This window comes from Athene cunicularia (genome assembly GCF_003259725.1).
Source record: "Athene cunicularia isolate RWA chromosome 9 unlocalized genomic scaffold, athCun1 chr9_part1, whole genome shotgun sequence".
Classification (NCBI taxonomy): domain Eukaryota; kingdom Metazoa; phylum Chordata; class Aves; order Strigiformes; family Strigidae; genus Athene; species Athene cunicularia.
The window spans coordinates 22610830-22629750 of NW_020799110.1; the positions used below are offsets into that span (position 1 = coordinate 22610830).

Sequence of the window (18921 nt, forward strand, 5' to 3'; positions counted from 1 at the left end):
CTCTGTGAAGTGCTACTTCTGTGTTTCAGTGTTGCTTAAATTCACTGAAAGCATACATTCAATAGTGATGTAGCATTTATCAATATACAGAATTAACTACTGCTTCTTAATACAAGTTTCCACTTCACTGGACCTTTTCGAGCCCTCAGTTAGCCAGACATCTTCCACTCTAGTTCTCTAGAATTAAGGAGCTTGTGGAACAAGTTAAAGTCATGCCAGACACAAACCGCTTTCACTAAAAGGGTCCGTATGATCATTTTATGAAAAGAAGGTGTCATAAAGTAGCTGGAACATATGCAAGGAAGAAGGATTCACCTCAAAAAGCATACAAGATAAGCACTTGTATAGCTTTGGCTAATATCCTAAAGTTATTTAAAATGGTTTTTGTGAGTGACATGAAAAATGAAGAGTAATATGGTTAAAATGGATTTCCAGATAATCAGTACCCTTCCAGAAGTTTTATGGAAGGTGAATGTTTCATTCTGTTTAAATCAAGTCATCCTGCTGTCATTAGAAGTCTCAGAGGTTCAGCCTTGTGGAGGGATTTAAAGGCAACACTTCAAGAATAATCAGATTAGGACTTGCATAGCTACATGGTCTAAAAAAGAGATAAAAGAAACTAGAGTTCAAACTCGCCACAAAGAAGGGCAGTGAGCTGTGTGGTGCGGAATCAACACACTGTTCCGAGACTTTGATTTTGACAATTACCTAAAGTAGAGATGCCTGCAGATTTCAATGGTTACTGGAAAATGGTCAGCAATGATAATTTTGAGGAGTATCTGAAAGCTCTGGGTAAGGTTCCCTTAATGTTTCTTTAATACATAATCAATAAATGCAACCTGTCATAATCTTTACACAGATCTTTTTCTTTTGTACAGTCAAATCATTTCTGTGAAAAATATTTTCTTCAGGAATGCACTCTTAAGAATTGCCTTATGCAAAATTGTTTTCTCTTAAGCAGCCTCTACTTTTTACAGTCTTGAAGTTTACATTAACAGAGATTAAACTACATAGCTTAGAGAGGTAAGTGGCAGACTTCAAACTTTAAAATAAAACCATAATTTGAGAAACAGTAAAATTTTTTGTGCATAATAAGGAGACAATGTATCTAATGTAATTTTGTGTGTTTGCAATTGATATAAAGTGAAAGTATTTTGATATAAATGTCAAAGGCCTTATTAAATGTCAAATACAAATGGTATTTTTCAGGATTCCATATAATCATAAAATCAAAACATTAACTTATTAAAGTTAAAATAATTATGCTATGGACTTTTTCCTGATGTGAAAGCTAGCCAGAAAGATCTGGACATTTATTTATCTTTGTTCATTTTAGGTCTCCCAAGAGCTACAAGCTTCTTTTTCCAGTAGATTTTTCTAGATTAAAATAATTCTTTTTCTTTTTCAGATGTAAATGTTGCTGTAAGAAAAATAGCAAACTTGCTAAAACCTGACAAAGAAATCCTTCAGAATGGGGATCATATGATCATTAAAACGCTAAGCACTTTTAGAAACTACATCATGGAATTTGATGTAGGAAAGGAGTTTGAGGAGGATTTAGCTGGGGTGGATGATCGCAAATGCATGGTAAGAATTAGAACTGTAACAATGGACAAAAAAAACAAGGAGTAATCTGAGGCCATTCACAGACCACATCTGTTAACCATTTTATGTGGCTATTCCTAAAATTATTTCTGTACTTCCCAGTTTCCAAGGTGTGCACAGTTTTTAGCATGTGTTTTTACATTAAAGGAATGCTAATTTTAATCAAAAGCACAGAACAGTTTTATCAATGAATGAATAGTAACGTCAGTGAAACGTTACTCAATTATATTGGGGTGTTTGTTGGTCAAAAAGACATTTAGGTTCAGACTTTCAGAATCTCTTCACTGGGTAATGTTTCCCAGTAAAGGAAATCCATTGATTGCAGAGTCAGGCACTATTCCCCATGTATTAGAATGGCTAAGTGCTTAGAATTTGCAGCTTTTCTTTCTTGTGCTTGTTCCTGTGCTCTATCCTTCCTGGGTGTATTCATTAGAGCAGATGCATTAATTAGCCTACTGGAAGAAATCTTACAGCAGTCAATAAGCAAACACTGAGGACTCTGCCTTATGAGCTCTTTTTGCTTGCCAGAGAGACAATATTTTCTAACTTATGGCTGATAAATACCAATTAACAGGGGAAAAACTTGAGAATACAAAGTTCTTTCCTGTTAGTTTGAAAGCATGACACCTGCAATATCCTACAATGAAGAAGTTGTTACGCAAAATAAAATTATCTTGGGAGCGACTGTAAAGGAGAAATTAATAGGCCATTTAAGTAGTGCCATTTAAAACCGATACTGTTCACTTACACTAGGATATGCAGAATTGCTTTTGCTGGGGTGATGGCAGGAAAGGGAAGGATCATGAAGATGAGAAAAAAAAGAATGGCAAACTAGTGAGTGCCTCAACTAATCCTTCTGTACTCCTTGATAGAGAGGGCAGAAGCATGATAGAGTACAGAATGCAGAATTCATGGAAGCAATGTGTATTTGTGTATAGGAAAGTGCCCCAATGTCATATTGCGGTTTTGACTGCTGGAAGGCTCTTAATCAGGATGGTGAGATCCAGGTCCACTGAACAGTAATGAGCCCAAAACAAGACCTAGACTTAGGTGGCTAAATCACTATCAAAGATAGCAGTGTTCAAAACATCTGCTCAAGTGCTAAGTTCTCAGTGTTTGAGTCGGTGAAGTACTAGTTTGTGTGTATACAGAACTGTCTCCATCTAAGCTTTATCTGTACTTAGACACCATTAAACTCCATCTAAAAGAGAACTAAAACATTCTCTACATGGCAGAAATAAGTAATTGTGCCCTGAGGCTGTCTAGCATGTTCCTGCAACGAGTTCAGACAACCACTGTGCTAAAAAAAACAAATTCAGAAGACCTGGAGATGTGGCCTTGCATAGTCCTGCATTGGAAATGCTGAATACATTTAACACACAACTTCTAATTACCAGACAAATAATTCTAAATACTTTATTGTCTGTAACAGGCCAAAATTCTCAATGCTATTTTGCGAAATTGAGTGATAGGGAAGAATTCAAATTGTTGAACCAGAAAGAAGAAATTAGAGAAAGATTATTCTAGTCACCAGCTATTTGATTTGGAGTGGAACCTAGTTCACCCTACTTCCAAGGGTTGCTTAAACATTTTGTCTATTGGCTGTTTAGTGCAAAATGCTCACTCAGCACTGGAAGCAGAAAGTACCAGTATCATCTTGCCTTTTCCATAAGAACCCAAGGAGTAGTCACTAACCCTGTCTGTTAGTTTAATTAAGAATCACTTGGGCACGTAACTCCACAAAAACTTTCAGAAATCTTCCATGTCCCTTTATGGCCTCCAACAACAGATACCAACTGCAGCTGTACAGTTGGTCACTGATCACTGGTTCTCTATTTGCCTGTAGCAATGTATCATACTTTATAGTTTAATTTTCTTATTAAAGATTTATTTTTGACTTGAGACCTCAGTTTTCCCAAAGGCAAAACAGACCACGAAGCTGTCATTCTGAAGGCACTGCAGCCCAAACCTGATAACCACATCAGGCAACACTTGCAGTTGTTAAGCAGCAAAATAACTCCAATGGTCCAGAAAGACTCTTGTCAGAGAAGGGTCATGGAGTGATAGAAGAGATACTGGACCACTCCCTGAGTGGTGTTATGAAAAAAAGCTATCACAAAAGCAAAGATTGGATATCATTCTTGGTGTTTCCTTTTCTCATCTATAGCTTGTGAGACTGCATGCCATAAATGGCTTAATCATTAATAGTCAGCCTGTCTAATGAGAGAGAATGTGAATCAATTATTGTTATTTATATTGTGGACTGAGCAGACCACTGGGCAAGTTTTATCCGAGTAGCTCAATGTATCAAAAGTACAAAGTAACATGGATAAGACAAATTACACATTAAACATTAATCTGTATAGCAGAGCAATCATCAGGAGACTAGCAAGCATAACCTTAGAAATAAGTCATCCAATAGGTATAGATCACTTTTTTCTTTTTAATGAAGAATATATCATCTAAATAGAGTTAACATATCAGTAAAAATAATATTAGAAGAGTGAATAGGTTAGATGTTGTGTATAATTCACTGAAATTGTGCTCACCTTTCAGTTGCAAAACACGTCTTTGAGTCAGTGAGGGTAGAGTGTAGCTACAGTAATCCCAAATAGATACTGTCTGTGATGAGTAAAGGCTAAAAAGTTTTGCTGGTACTTATTTAGAAGTCAAAGGTTTGACAGTAGGAATTGATACTCCTGTGACAGGCTAGGCCCCCTCCTTCATTTCAGTTAGGATTTTTTTCTTTTTTATAGTTGGTCACTCCTGGAAGCCTGTCTGAACTTTCTGGAACAGTGAGTTAATTGAGCTGGATAAAATTTAGCAGTCTGTTCAAAATGGTCACTTTCTTGTATGCAACACACTTTTAGGTGATTCTGTTTTCTTAAGGGATATAGGCAACAGCAGTTCATAATATCAGTTCCTTTAAGGCTTTGTTTCTGTTGGGAAGTGAAAATTTGCTACTTTGAAATCTCAAGAAACTCAAAAGCCCTGCTAGTTTAGTTAAAGATGCAATTTCTCTGTTGTGTAAAACCAAAGATTAGGACAGCTGACAACACAGCAGAGATCACTAATAACAGTGCAAGCACTTCCAAGAAGACAGTTGATACTCAATGCGTTCTAAGCATTGCTGAAATCATGTATGGAGCAACCTGCAGCACAGCCTGCTCTCTTAAGAAATGCAGACAAGACATCTGCATTCACTTAGTTCCCGTAATGCTGTTGTGCTTCTCCTGGAGCATTTCCCCCGAGATTTTATCTCCTAGATAATAGCTAAATAAGAGTTTCTCTTATTTGTTTGTTAATTTTGTGAAAGATTTGTTTCTGCAAGTTTAATCATACTTAATATTTAGGGGTGTTAAAAACCCTAAATGGCAGTGTGAACTACAAAGGTAAAATGAAAGCTAACGTATTCAGGAGCATCTTTTATTCTTTGCAAATGTTACAAGGTGCACATTAGATGGTGTAGAAAGACATCCCTTAAAAAAGGCACTATTAAATTATTTCTTATATGATGTGAAGTTTGAATTGGACCATGTGATAAAGTTTCTACTACTTTGAAGAGTTTGTTCATGGTTTTAATTGGTGACATCTATCAGATGTCTAGTGTACAAGATAGAAATTTAAATGGATAACTATGACTTTGGTATTTCCTGAACTGAGTATTTGATCCTGATATCTTCATTCTCAGTGAAGCTTCAGTCTCATTATGAACTTTCCTCAGTTTTAAAGATAAATTCTATAACCTCTAGTTGAGATTAATTTAATGAACATCTCAGGTATTCCACTAAGTGTAAAACCTTGTTTCATGCAAATAAACTTTACTGTGGAAAAAAATTTACTGTGCACAAAAGAGGCAAGACCTGATTGAAAAGCATCTTCAAAAGTATGTCTCATTCATCACCAGATAATTTTGCCAACCTTTTCACCATCAGTAATAAACAGTGAAGCCAAAGATACATCTGCAATGAAAAATATGTACCAGTAAACATAAGAACAGGGCAGAATCTGACACTAAGCAGAAAAGTTAGCCTTATGTACCTTCACAGTGTATTTGCTTAGTACATCAGTCAAAAGTTTATAAAAAAGTTAAATGAAAAAAATTATAGGCTGAAATGAAGGCTGAAGTTTCATGTTTCAAGTCTTTGCACCCAATGAATCAAAGCAGATTGATAATGGGATAGCTCTGATGCAAAAAATACTTCCCTAGAATTTTTACTTTTCTAATAATTTTTCTGCTAAAGTCAGAGAGTTTTTGTATTGTCATTTTTATCTGCTGCTCAAGCATTTGAATGAGACTGAATTGCTTTAGCTCACACTCTCTAGAATGAATCTCTTTTAACAGAGACTAAGGGCAAGTGATCTATTTAAAAAAATCAAGGAAGATTCTATGTGCTAAATATAGAACAGCAGAATTTCTTGTATAACTGAAAACAGCATTAGTTGTATTAGAATTGAATATTTGGCTGAGTGAAGGATGCTTCAGTAATTCAGAGCCTTGTTGTGCTCTTTGGCCTAGTAATTTCCTTCTTACATTGAAACAGGTAAGGAAATTACAATGACCAGGGACTGGTAAACAGATAAAACAGCAAGAATTTGAAACTGAAGTGGGAAATTGTACATATTAACCACTTAGTTAACCAAACCAGAATACAGGCAGAATATAACCATGGATTAAGTTATCAAATGAGTGTTTAGGGTTCTGTCCTTGGAAGCCTTGCTGGGGTGGGTTAGGGTGAGGGGGATTTGGGAGTTGTAGAATTCACTCATCAGATCTATCATACATCTTATCATATGAAGTATCTTCCTGAAAATATATAGTCATTTAACGTTTTAGACAGCCACATAAGGATTGTGCATAGGCACCTGACCAAACCTGGCACACAAACCGGTGCTAGTTACATGTGCCATATCCTGGTGGAAGGAGGTAAATTGTTTAAAATTGATCATGGCTCTGTTTTAAATAAAAAACATGTCTAATGTGAAACTGATTTCTCTCTAGTTTTGTGTTCAGGAAAAATGCAGTAAGTTTAGTTGTTCTGGACATAATTTGATTTATACTGCTGCAAGGTCAGAATAAAGCCCTGTTATAAAATCACATGGCTCATGAAGCTTATTTAACTATTTAGGCAGGGTTCCTCTCTTCCACAAATGGAATTCACAGCTGTTAATCTAGTCTAGGTACTGGAATGAAGACTCTGCTACCAGAAGAACAGCCAACAAACAACATTCGAATACTTGGAATTTCAGTAGGGATCCCCCACAGGATGGGAAGACTCAATATCAATTGCCTGTCTAGTAAGACACAAGATCAGCAGTATGTCTTCACAATGCTGTCCTTTTCTTTTTGGTTTGGAAGTATTTTCTCATATACTTTGTTGGAACAATCTTTGTTCTAGAATGACTGTTGCTGGGAGGCGTTTGTATGCATTGCCTGTACGTATGTAGTAATCTTTTCTCAAATCTAGTGCCCTCTCTTTTTGCAGTACTGTGAATTCCCCAGGTCCTCATTGGAGTAATCTCTGACTTTTGAGGGGGGTTTAACTGAAAGGAGGTAGTCTTCATGTAGTTTTCTGTTGCTACTTTTGACCTTTTACAAACTGCTGTCCACAAGTGAGAAAAAGCAGTCCTCCAGTCAACCCCTCTGAGGCTCCAGAGAACAGAGGTCCACTCTTGGGTCTGTCTCAGCCTCTCTAAGACTCTGGTTCATTCAGTCTCTGTGTCTCAGTAAAGAGGAAGTTTCCTTTTTTCTGCCTTATTTCACACTGCATGCTCTTTTGGCATTACTGCTTATTACATGTAAGTGATACGCTCAGCACATTTGCAGACTGATATCAAATGAGATCTCTAAAATCTTTTGCCATATAATTTAAGATGTCATTAACTTCAAATTTTGCAGTGCTGGATTCACATCTAAAACTCGAGACTAATCAGAAGCTTTGAGCTAGTTAGTCACAAAACCAATGCTAACATACTGAAGCTTTGTAATGGAGGCTTAGCATTTCAGCTTTTTGTGAATCCTAAAAAGCTCAGAGATTTATGAATGCAGAAAGTGCAATCATAAACAATCAGCTATAAACCTAAGAACCAGACTTGCCAAATCCAATTTTAAATGACAAATCATTAGTGTTATGTACAATTGCATCTTGCTAAAATTACACAGAGGATAAATCAATTATACACATTAATTTAAACAGTAAGTGTCAGAATCAATTCTCATCCTTGCACAAAGTGACTTGGATGTGCTGTTTTGTTTTGTACTTTTTTTCCGGCATAGGATATACACAAGTCTTTCTATTTTTGTATTATTTGTATACAATTTTATTTCAGTAAGAAAAAAAAAATCCACCATTCCTAAGAAATAAAACAGTATGCACTATCAGAAATATTGATGCTCCTCCTCCTCCCACATATTGTCACCTGCATAGCCTGGAGCTGTGACACATTTACTTTCCTACTCCCTGGAGCATGTCTCTAGTCATTGCTTTCCTTCATTGCTCTTATGAGCAAGCATTCAAAATACGGAATTTGAACATTTAAGATCTGATCCTATCTGACAGCAGCTTACCCTTTGATCTAAAATTTGTCAATCCAATCCTAAGCTCCTTTGGTAGCAGTGGAGATGCTGACAATCACAGAAGCAAAATACTGCTTCTAGAAGTGTCTCATCTTTTGACTACAGTGAACTTCTGTAAGCTTATCAGTCAGGTACAGAATGCCTGCATTATAACCAGCTTGTCTTTCAATAACAATCTGAGCAAGTCTGTAATGTCATGAATATGTTTCAGAGTCCTGTAACTATAGATGCCTATTATGAGACATGACATCTACAGCCCCACAAGCAGCTGAGAAATTAATTGTATTGTACTACCAACCATTTCCTATGAGTTAACTTTGGGAGTTTGTTGTTGCATGGCTGAAAACAGGAATGATGATATGGGAAGTTAGATTTATACGTGCTTCTACAGGGTTAACTAAAATCAGTAAGGGAAGGAAAGGTTGGTATAGACTTTATCATTCAACTTAGCTACAGGGTGGCTAAATATGTATAGCCTTTGTCCACCAACAGTGTCTTGAGATAAAGTCCAAGAATCCTACCACTTTTCTTTTGGGTTTCTTGTTGTTTTCTCAGTAGTTTATCTGTCTGTCATCAACCTGCCAGATGCCAATTTGATGAGATAAAACGAGTTAGAGGATGGAGAGATGGCAAACTCTGAACGTGGTTGTAGCCCTCCTGTTAGCAGTGTGCAGCATGCCTCCTACACAGAAGGTCATAGGTAGTAACTACAACATTACACAATGCCCTTTCACAGTTACATTAGATTTTGTCAGTGATATCAACATTCATTTATTCCATTAACACCTCATTTGATGAAAATTTTCCCTGCAGACTGCTTAGCAGACATTTTTATTTCACTTTGATACTTAGTACAGATGAAAATGCTTTATCTTGAGAAGCTGTTAAATACCTTGCTGGATATATTACCATGTTTATCCAAAAATTTTAGGATATTTTCTTCAGTGTTATTTGTAAACATCTCAAATTGGGTTCTCCTGTGTCATCTGACCTAAACAATTACTTTCCATTGTTTAATCCTTCTTAAATCATAATTACAGTTGTAAAATGACTGGTCATTCTCATAAGCAGAGAATTACTGGGCTGAGATGGAGCACAGAGTGTGTCATGCAGTTTAGAGCATTGCAGTCTTTTGCTGCACCATAATATAGCGACAACATTCTGAAGGGAAGTAGAAGAAAAATAGAACTGTGTTTCTCCTACAGATGAGAAATCAATACCACATTTTTGATGAAAGATGGTAGCTGCAGTTCATATTTGTAAATGCAATGCATCAATAATCTATGCAGCATTAACAAAAAATGTTCATGGACTACTTAAAAAAAAATGTTATTTTCTTTCATTCACCTGTAAAATACATTATGTATCTTCAACTGCAGAGCATATGACACAAGCAAACACTCTAGGAAGAGTCAACATTGGAATAAGAAACATTGTGCAAAGCCAGCATGAAATGTTTTTGCATTTAGACATCACTGGGAAATGCAAAGTTCTCTGATAAAACAGTTTGATGACAGCTTCAGTAAATTACAAAAGTCAGTATCTCTGGCTGTGTGTCAGTATGACTTGTCACTAGAAGGTGGAAGTAGTATCTGTTGTAATTCTGCAATACTTCACTACTGTTATTGCTACTAGTGAAAATGCCAATACATAGTCATTTAATAAATCTACCTTGTCTCATAACTGAAAACACTAATTATCATTTCTTCTAGCTTTAATTTTCAGGAAGATGGTGTTGCTATGCACATGTATTTAAATCTTTGTAACACAGAAATTAAATCACTAACAAAAGTATGTGAATGGCCAAGTAATAAAAGGAAAATATCTAAGTACACCAAAAGAAGTGTAAGACTACAGAAATCACATCGTACAACTAAAGAAAATTTGAACATTTTTGTGTTCTCAGGCTTCAAAGACTTCTTCACCTCCCAGAGGAGCTCCATTCTGTATTTATTACACCTCAAGAACAAAGAGTATATAATCCAAAAGATGTGCAATATTGGTGGTTAGAATTTTTGAAAAAAGTTGAATTGAGGCAAGACTCACTCTTATTTATCTCACTTCATTAACTTTTCTTGTGCTTTTCCAGTATTTTTAATCACACTCTTGACTAATCACATTAATCTGTTTTCTATTGAAGTTTCCTACAGAATTATATGCATTTGATCTAAGAAGCATTTGTCTTAGGTTTAAGTATGATCATCTAAGTAAGCAAAGCTTAAGCTTCTTAAGCTACAGATGTTATGTACTATGTAGTTGAAAGGAAGAAATGAAGTCTTTTATTTATCCTACAAGTAGTACAAGATGCTCAAAAAGGCAGAAGTCCAGTTTTAGAGAAATAGTACATTTTCATTTAGTTCATTCTGTTACCATCAGGAGACTGCTGCTTTCCAGTGTCCTCAAAGTTTATCTGCTTCTCTTGCTTGGGGAGGAGGATGAAGAACAGGAACTGTCTGCCCCGGGGATGCAGTGCTCCCCAAACCCTGGCAAAGATTTTCAGTCATTGCAGACAGGAGACAGTAGCTCTGTCTCTGTAATTGGACAAACCTTATAGGTCATGCTATAATCAAAATAGTGGCACACATGGTTAATGATAAAAGCCTACCTTTCTAAGAAAAGTTGCTTTACATAAAAAGTAAAGTATTTCTTTATCTATTCGCAACACTCACTGCTTATATAACAGCCATGGCAACTCCAACCTCGGCTAATACTCAACGTGTATCTCAATAGAGATATTTGGAATAGAAGAGCTTACTTCAATCTGAGTTAAAAGAGAGTTTCTATCCTCTGTATTAGTTGTGCCTTTTACTATATGAGACATTACAGTTTGACATAAAGAAAGAAAAGATAAAAATGCTACTGATTAATCTTACTCTCATGAAGCAGTTGATCCTGCTAACAAAGAAGAGGACATTATGTTCTCCTGCAATATATTCTGTGCTTTATAACCTTCATAGCAAAATAGCTACCTACAAAAATCAGTAACTATATGGTTTACTCATATCCTTTCAGTATTTATATTTCTCAAAGGGAAGGCAGAGGATAATAACCAAGAATATTGGCTGATAAAACAGCTTGGTTAATGGTATGTGGTACTATACTCCTTTTGGTTATTACCAAATTGCCAGAAGTGGTATCTAATCTTGACTGGAAAAACAAGAAAGGCTGAGAAAAAAAATGCATTGCTTTCTAAGATGAAACTATTTCAATCACCCTTAGAGGCTGAAAAAAGATAATGTTCCCTTGTGCTGCTACAAACATTCTCAGTTGCCCCCAAGTGAAACTAGTGAATATTATCAAGACTAGTAACTTTCATAACTGACACTGAACATTAGTAGTACTAATAAAGTTGGACCTTACGTGGTATATTGCCTTTGAATTCACATATAAACCCACAAAATTTAACTATTAAGCTAGTCTAATGATTAAACTACGCTGAGCTAATACTCAATGGATAAAAATAAGTGCGGTTACTAAGCAAAATGGCTTCATTCCACAGTATCCTTCCTATCTACAAGTCATCAGTAGTAATAATGTTCATTTTCTAATATATCCATTTTTTAGAATAATCAGAAATTCTTAGATTTGTTAACATTTAAATTACACTTTTTCCACTTTTACTAGTATTATTTGTTATCTTCTGTCTCCAGCTGAATGTCTGCAGATTAAAAACAGATATGGAAGAGGATTTAAACTATGATCACCACAGTTACTATGGCTTTACCCAAATGTGTTGTTCCTTCCTGCATTAGCACTTTATACATTAAAAGGATATGGCTTTTTTTAAATGTGATCTACTACTTGGTTTATATACATAATTTTAAAAGAGGGAACAGAAGAATTTGTGAATGCATTTTCCAAATTGGAGAGATTTTTAGCAAGGACACATGAGTTTCTCTTTCAGAGACCCCATATGGTGCAAACAGACTATATGGGATCAGTAACAATGCCTTGCCCAGGATTAGCTATGCTGGCACTCTTTCTAGTGACTCATTTTCCATGCTTGTTTAGTCTAAAGCTTCCCAGGGGTGGAGACTGCTGGCTCTACTCATTTAAAGATAGCGGCTATCATGGTTATCATTTAAGAATTAATTGTTTGTGACATACACAAATTAAATAAATAGGCCTGCGTAGTTCTTGAATGTTGAACTGCTTTTAAGTTCCCAGAATGACAAATGTAGGCTGACTTCTTTTCTTAGAAACGACACAAGATGGATGCAGTAAGTTTTCCTTTAATGATAGATCAGAATTCATCTTCTCTCCACATTTAACGACTCATACAGTCAGTGGCTGAAGACTTTTACAAGGTAGACAGTAATCCCATATTTAGTCCTCAGATTCACTTCAAACAAGCTGATTTAAAAGCCATATGCTAATATTGATGTTAAAGTATCCTCATGGAGCACAAGTTGTCACTGCTCTTCTGCTTCTCTTATTAAATATTTTACAGAATATTGCTTCTCTTTATGTTAGGGAGACGTGAAAGGCAAATTGTCAGAAAAGGCTAACCACAGTGACAAGCTGTAGGATGCACTCTCATACATTTAAGTAGCTTTATGAATCAGGTTCTGCTGAACTACTGAGGACGGCACCAATATTCACAAAAGATCACTGCAACACCTTACTCTTATTCTGCTGGTCCTGGCTCAAGTAGTTCTCCAGCTACAGTTACACAAAGTGGGATGCTGGCAAAGTTACCAATTTGCTAATACTTCAAAACCACTCTGCTCAATGACAGAAGCTAGATTAAGACATGGGGAAAAACAGCTCAGGATTTAAAAGCTTTGTTCACCCATAGATGCCAGTAGATGGGTACTTTTTTCAGGTAGAGCAGCCGAGGAATCCTTCCATAGTGGAAAAACAAACTGAATCTTGAGTTTTCAGCTCCTTTTACAAATACAGTGTTAGGCTGCACATCCATTCTGCTGCTGTATTTGTCCACAGGGAGAGAGGAGTGCACTCTTACACAATTATTTTTAGGATATTTTTTCTTGCATTTAAACAGCTTTATCTCATCCTTTCAGGTTTTGACAGGCAGTTGGGCAGCAACTTTCTATTTAAGCTCATTTCTTTTGTAATTATCCTGTTACAACACTACAATTATTCCTCTGATGAGATACACTAATCATTTATTATATTAGAGAGAAGTTTTGCCTTAAGAAAACTAATCATAATATCAGAGAATACTACAGTAACACTAAACATGTCTGTTTTGTTAGACCACTGTATCTTGGGATGGAGATAAGCTTCTTTGTGTGCAGAATGGAGAAAAAGAAGGTCGTGGTTGGACTCAGTGGATTGAAGGAGATGAAATGCACCTGGTAAGATCATGTAACGGGTCTTAAGTGCCACTCTATTAAAATGGTTAGATGTAATTCAGCAGGCTGTGTGCTGTATTATCTTGGCTTACTGTGACATAATTATGTATCGGTGCGGCATTTGACTTTTTTCTAAAGCAACAATTTCATTTGGAGCCATTATGCTTTTATGTCCCTTACAAAGACTGCCTGATTTCAAAGCAGTACTCTTTCTGTGTTAGCTATCTGTCCAGACATACCAATTTGAAATGTTTACACTGTGGAAGACATTTAACAGTGTCCTTCATACAGTCTGTGAAATACACAGAATGGGAGCTAGTGAAATTATGCGTCCAACAATAAGCCATAAGAGGAAAATACACCATTGTTCTTTTAAAATAATTACAGGCCAGACTGCATTATAGCCTAGAGAATTAAAAGAGCAATTAAGTTTTTGAAATGTCATGTTCTTTCAGATCATCATTTTTATCTTTCTAAGTTAACAGGACCTGAAAGAAGATGCCTATTCTTTCCTCATGTATCTCTTTATAGCATCCTCACTCTCTCATCAATGTGAGTAAAAGGCAGTCTTTCTGCTGAGATAATAAAATCCAACCTCCATTTCAGTTCACTGTTCAGTTCTATTAGCATTCAACAGTCTAAACTGATGTTCTCTAAATATTCAGATCAGTAGCAGAGTGATGAAATCTCTGCAAAAGCACCCCAAATCCCTTATTACTAAACACAATTTTCAGGAAATACTGGAAGTCCCAAAAACCAGTTTGGGAAAGGAATGTATGTGACAGATCTTACCATCTGGACTACATACTTGATACAACGCAGGCAGGGAGAAAGTTACTGTGGAAGTGATCGCTTTATAGCTGAGGTCGTGGGCTCACTGAAGGTAGGGGGAAGCAATAAAAAGGAAACTCCAGAATTTGCTGCGTATACATATTCACTCTATCTATACACAGACACACTACAGTATTTGCACACTATCTCCCAGCTTCACAACAGTTGGTGCCACCACACCAATCATCAGCCCTCTCAGATTCTGTGCTAGCAAACAGGTCGCAATTAGCCATAGATTGTCTGGCCTAGAAGTTCAGCTTACACCTTGCTGCACTCATCTGCACATATATGAAGCAATAGCACTAGTTACTCTTAGATTTCTCTGTATTGGCATCATGGTTTCGGTCCCTTGCCAGCTCTGCAGTCATTCTCTCTTCCCATGTCCTGTCTGCAGCACCAATTTATTCACGCCCAAATTCTGCTATCCTTACTCTGGTTCATGCTCTAGCCATACAACCTAGCCATGGACCTCTAGGCCAGACCATACTTTCTATACTTGACCCTGTCAAGAGTTTGATCTCAGAAGTCATAAATTCAGACTCCGTTGCTCAAACATATGTGTTTAGTGCCACTTTAGGTACCCCAAGGTAACCTGACTGATCTGAGGCTGCTTTTTCAGAAGGCTGCAAAGAGTTCTGTATCATACCTGCCAGCTCATGCAGGCATCCATGCGCTGATTGGCACTTGTACAATTTATCTCAATCTGTCTTTCATGTACACAACAGTCAGTACAAAATTACTTCATGCAAAGGAAGAAATGAAGTATTTTAGAGGCCAGTCCACAGTATTTCAATTTTATCACTCTTCATGTTTCATGAACTTCAAAAGATGTCCTCTTTATTTCTCTGGATCCTTGTTAATGTAACTCTCTCCATTAAACATACAGTAAGAGAGTCCCATTTAGTATCTTATTTTTGACCAGCTGAGATTACTGGGCCCTGTACTCTTGAGAGTCCTTTGATTCAATGGGAAGTTACCTCTAAAAAATTGATACTTCGATAGCTTTATGATCCTATTGAACTTTACACAATGAGCCAAGTGTTAATTTAATTCTTTCCACAGTTCTGTAGAGAGTAGTACCACATCCTTTAGTAGTTTATCGCCTCCTATTTTTCCATTTCATTCTGTGTTCTGTACTTCACAGTTCTTTTTCCTCCTTAGATTCTGTTTTATGTGAGTGACTTATTTGACCATTCTCCATTTCCTTTTGAGTTTTATTGTCCTTTTCTATAGTATTGATTGCTTCTGCTCTGTAGGTTTTTGTCACTGTCAGCAGATCTCTTAGCCCTTATTGCACAGTCCTGCGTCTGGGTTACCTATACAGAAGTGAACAAAATACGTCCTAACTAAAATCACTGTATCTGTCTGCTTGTTTCATCAATTCATCATGAAGAACCTTCTCTTACTAGGGACTAGCAACATATGCCAATAACATTGTTTAGTCAGTGTAAGGTTTTCTATGTCATTTTATCAAAGTCCCCCATAAGAAAATATGCATAACTTCCCAGGATACTCTGCCTCCTGTTTCCTCAGAATATTCTGACAGCTTTATTAAAACTCTTCTCTTGAAATATAAAATATACCTCATCTTCCAGGTCATACATAACCTTTGTCTTTATGTCCCTTAAGAAGTTCCACCCTTTTTAATTCTTCCACTAAAACCAGTCAGCACCTCCACACATCCCCACACATACTGTGTGCATGTCTCAGGTCTGACTTAAATAGTTTCTGTAATGGAGAAGATTAAACTGCATCTTCAGTGAGTTTAGGTAAACAACAGTAAGGCCTCACAAATCAGCGCCCAGGATGTAAGCATCATTGCACCTGCTTATGCATCATTCACAATGATCCAGTGACTAGCAAGTAGGGATTTTTGAAAAGCTCTTATGGAATGCAAAGGAACAGCAGACACCATTAGGCATCCAGTGTGGTCAAGTTCAGTCAAAACTCACTGCTGTGCTGTGATTTATAGACCTAGATCAAATCCTTTGTACACAACTACCTGTCCTTTTCTAGCCATGACCATTGTGTTGTTAGAGTGGACTACTAGTCATCAACAGATTCAGAACCAGTTATTCAAATCCATCCCCAAATAACTTAGGTGTCCAAAACAGAGAATGCCCATTTCAAAAACCTAAGCAGTTGCACACACTGCAAATAGAGAATAATGCACCAGGAACATATTTGACTCGTTAAGATCTGAGATCCAAAAATAACTTCTCTTACTCCACCTTTCACCAGAAAACAAACTCAGACTAGCTGGATTCTTTAAGGATTAAAAATAGGCTAAAATATGTATAAGCCACACAATCTAATTTGATAGAAACTTGTGGATTCAAATTAAGCTGAACATACACATGAATGTATAATGCATGTGTCTTATGTAAAAGTTGGGGGTTTTAATTATTTTCTCTTCCTAGGAAATAAGAGTGTGTGGAGTCAAGTGTAAGCAGGTCTTTAAGAAGGTGCAGTGAGCCTACTGCTGATACAGAAGTGAAGAACAGTAGAATTTTCAGACTTACCGCCAAATCTCCGAATGCTAGTAACGAACATCATCAATGAAGATCACATTATAACTGTAAAATTAGAATATTTTTAACAACTCATTTTAAAGAAGTAACTGCAAATAAAACTTTTTAGAAATGCCAGTTAAAGCTTAACACTATAAATGTATGTGTACCGTAATTCTTGACTATGCCATAATAGCACTGTTTGGTATAAAACAAGATAATAGAGCTTAAGAACTTGTAAGCTAATTTTTTAACTTACAATGGAAATCACCTTTCCATAGCTTTAGCAAGAGGCTCCATGTAGTCTTGTTTTCAGCTGTTGAACTGTAGTTGTAGAGAAGCAATTGAAAGCTGTAGCATGTGGCTTACACCTAAATCCTGATTTCACTGAAGCCAGTGAGGATTTTACCATCAGCTCCAATGGAGAAGGACTTCGCCGAAAGTATTCCACCAAAACCAAAACTCTGATTTCTCAAAATAAATAAATGTATGGATCAGTAGTCTGGGAAAACAGCACTTACGGAAGCATGGTCAAGGGGCAGTTCTTTTGCCTTAGCCAGTATGTGCCCATTCATTTTGTTTTCTTATTATGGAGAAACTAATAGATCATTGCTAGAAACTGTATATAATTGTACACACACCACACAGAATATATGACTAGCATTGCTTTGTACAATATCATTTGCAGATTTTTTTAAGACCCATCATAACCCTCATGTAACAAAGCATTGGCTTAGAAGTTTCCCACGCTGATTTAATCACTAGTTATAGTAATAGTAATTTGCAAACCAAATTGTCATATTTTCAGCCTATCAACACACTGGATATGCAGTTAGCACCACCGCTTCACGTCGAGTTCAAAAGGACACAAGGATACAGGGTGCCTGGTTGGATCAGACCTCTACCACCTGACACAGTGTTACAAGCATTTCCTGAAACAACTGTTATCATCCATTTTCAGGGAAGTGGGGCAGTTGCTATGGCAGAGTCTGAGTTGTTCTAAAGCGGGAACATACCTTTCCCTACTCTGCTGCAACTCCTGTGCATAGCTTTACTTTTGACTTCTTTGGGTACCCAGTGCTGAGACTGAGAGAAATTTTAGACATGTAAATGGGAACAAATGTCTCCATTCTCTACTAACCAGAGATATTTTTTAAATATGCACTATTATTAAGCCTGTTAAGAAAAGCTATCAACCTGATCTAACATGAAGAAATGGAGGTTCAGAAACAGTCATTGTAAACTATAAAGTTAGTAGAGCAGGGATGACAAATTTTCTGAGCCATGGTATTTCAACCGTACTATATATATTGGGAGTGTAGCACCAGATGTGCTGTAATGGACATCTAATTTGATTTTGTAAAATTTTGGGTTTTACTTTACATCAGAAAGTACACAGAAATTATTATCCATGAAGACTTAAGCATCCCCATGTGATAAACAGGTGAAAAATACTCCCTCTCCATGTAAATCCTTGTGTTACTATTGCAACAGCTGTGGCTCATACTAGTAAAAATTACAGATATGTGTAATGCAATTGTTTACCTTAAATTCCCTTGTAAATTTTTTTCTTGGTGATATGTAATACTCATGCCCAAGGAAGAGTCTAGGAATTATACTTGAACCTAGCAACCAGATACATGCAGAAGCTGTTTTTCCTTCATGTGTTAGCCATCTAGCTGTTTCCAATCCTAAATGGATATCCCTCCTGGCCGATATACAGACCAGCAGTTAATGGTGATCAAGTTTTCTTGTATTTGGAGCAAGATAGGTCAAATCTGGTTAAAGTTAAATAAGACAGAAAGGGTGTGGAAGAGAGAAAAGAGTAAGAAACCTGTGTATCTCAGGTTAAAAATACTGCTCTGCTTAAGTGAAATTCCAAATAGCTGTCTACTTAAAATGTTATCTATGTCCTTATACAAGGTTGGGGATATCCCAGTTGCCAAATTTCCATGCATCAGTCATTTGTTTTTCTTGAAAGATTACTGGACACAGAAACATCTTTCCTTCAAGTTTCTAAATTATTGATTTCATAACCATGCACACTCTCCAGATAGCTCTGCACTCCTCAGCCCCAAGG

The 18921-nt window shown here is 36.6% G+C and overlaps 1 protein-coding gene across 3 annotated transcripts; it reads left to right on the forward strand.

Moving 5' to 3' along the window:
* Positions 1-606: 606 nt before the first annotated feature.
* Positions 607-16980, forward strand: RBP1 (retinol binding protein 1). 3 transcript variants are annotated; one of them, XM_026854835.1, is made up of 5 exons: positions 607-792; positions 1409-1587; positions 13402-13503; positions 13979-14052; positions 16752-16980. In XM_026854835.1, exons 1-5 carry the CDS (start codon positions 720-722, stop codon positions 16756-16758), a joined length of 435 nt encoding a protein of 144 aa, XP_026710636.1. In that variant the 5' UTR covers positions 607-719; the 3' UTR covers positions 16759-16980. The 3 variants fall into 3 exon arrangements, with proteins under 3 accessions (XP_026710636.1, XP_026710637.1, XP_026710638.1); XM_026854836.1 differs by having other exon boundaries at positions 13986-14052; XM_026854837.1 differs by lacking the exon at positions 13979-14052 and having other exon boundaries at positions 16752-16969.
* The last annotated feature ends 1941 nt before the right edge of the window (positions 16981-18921 follow it).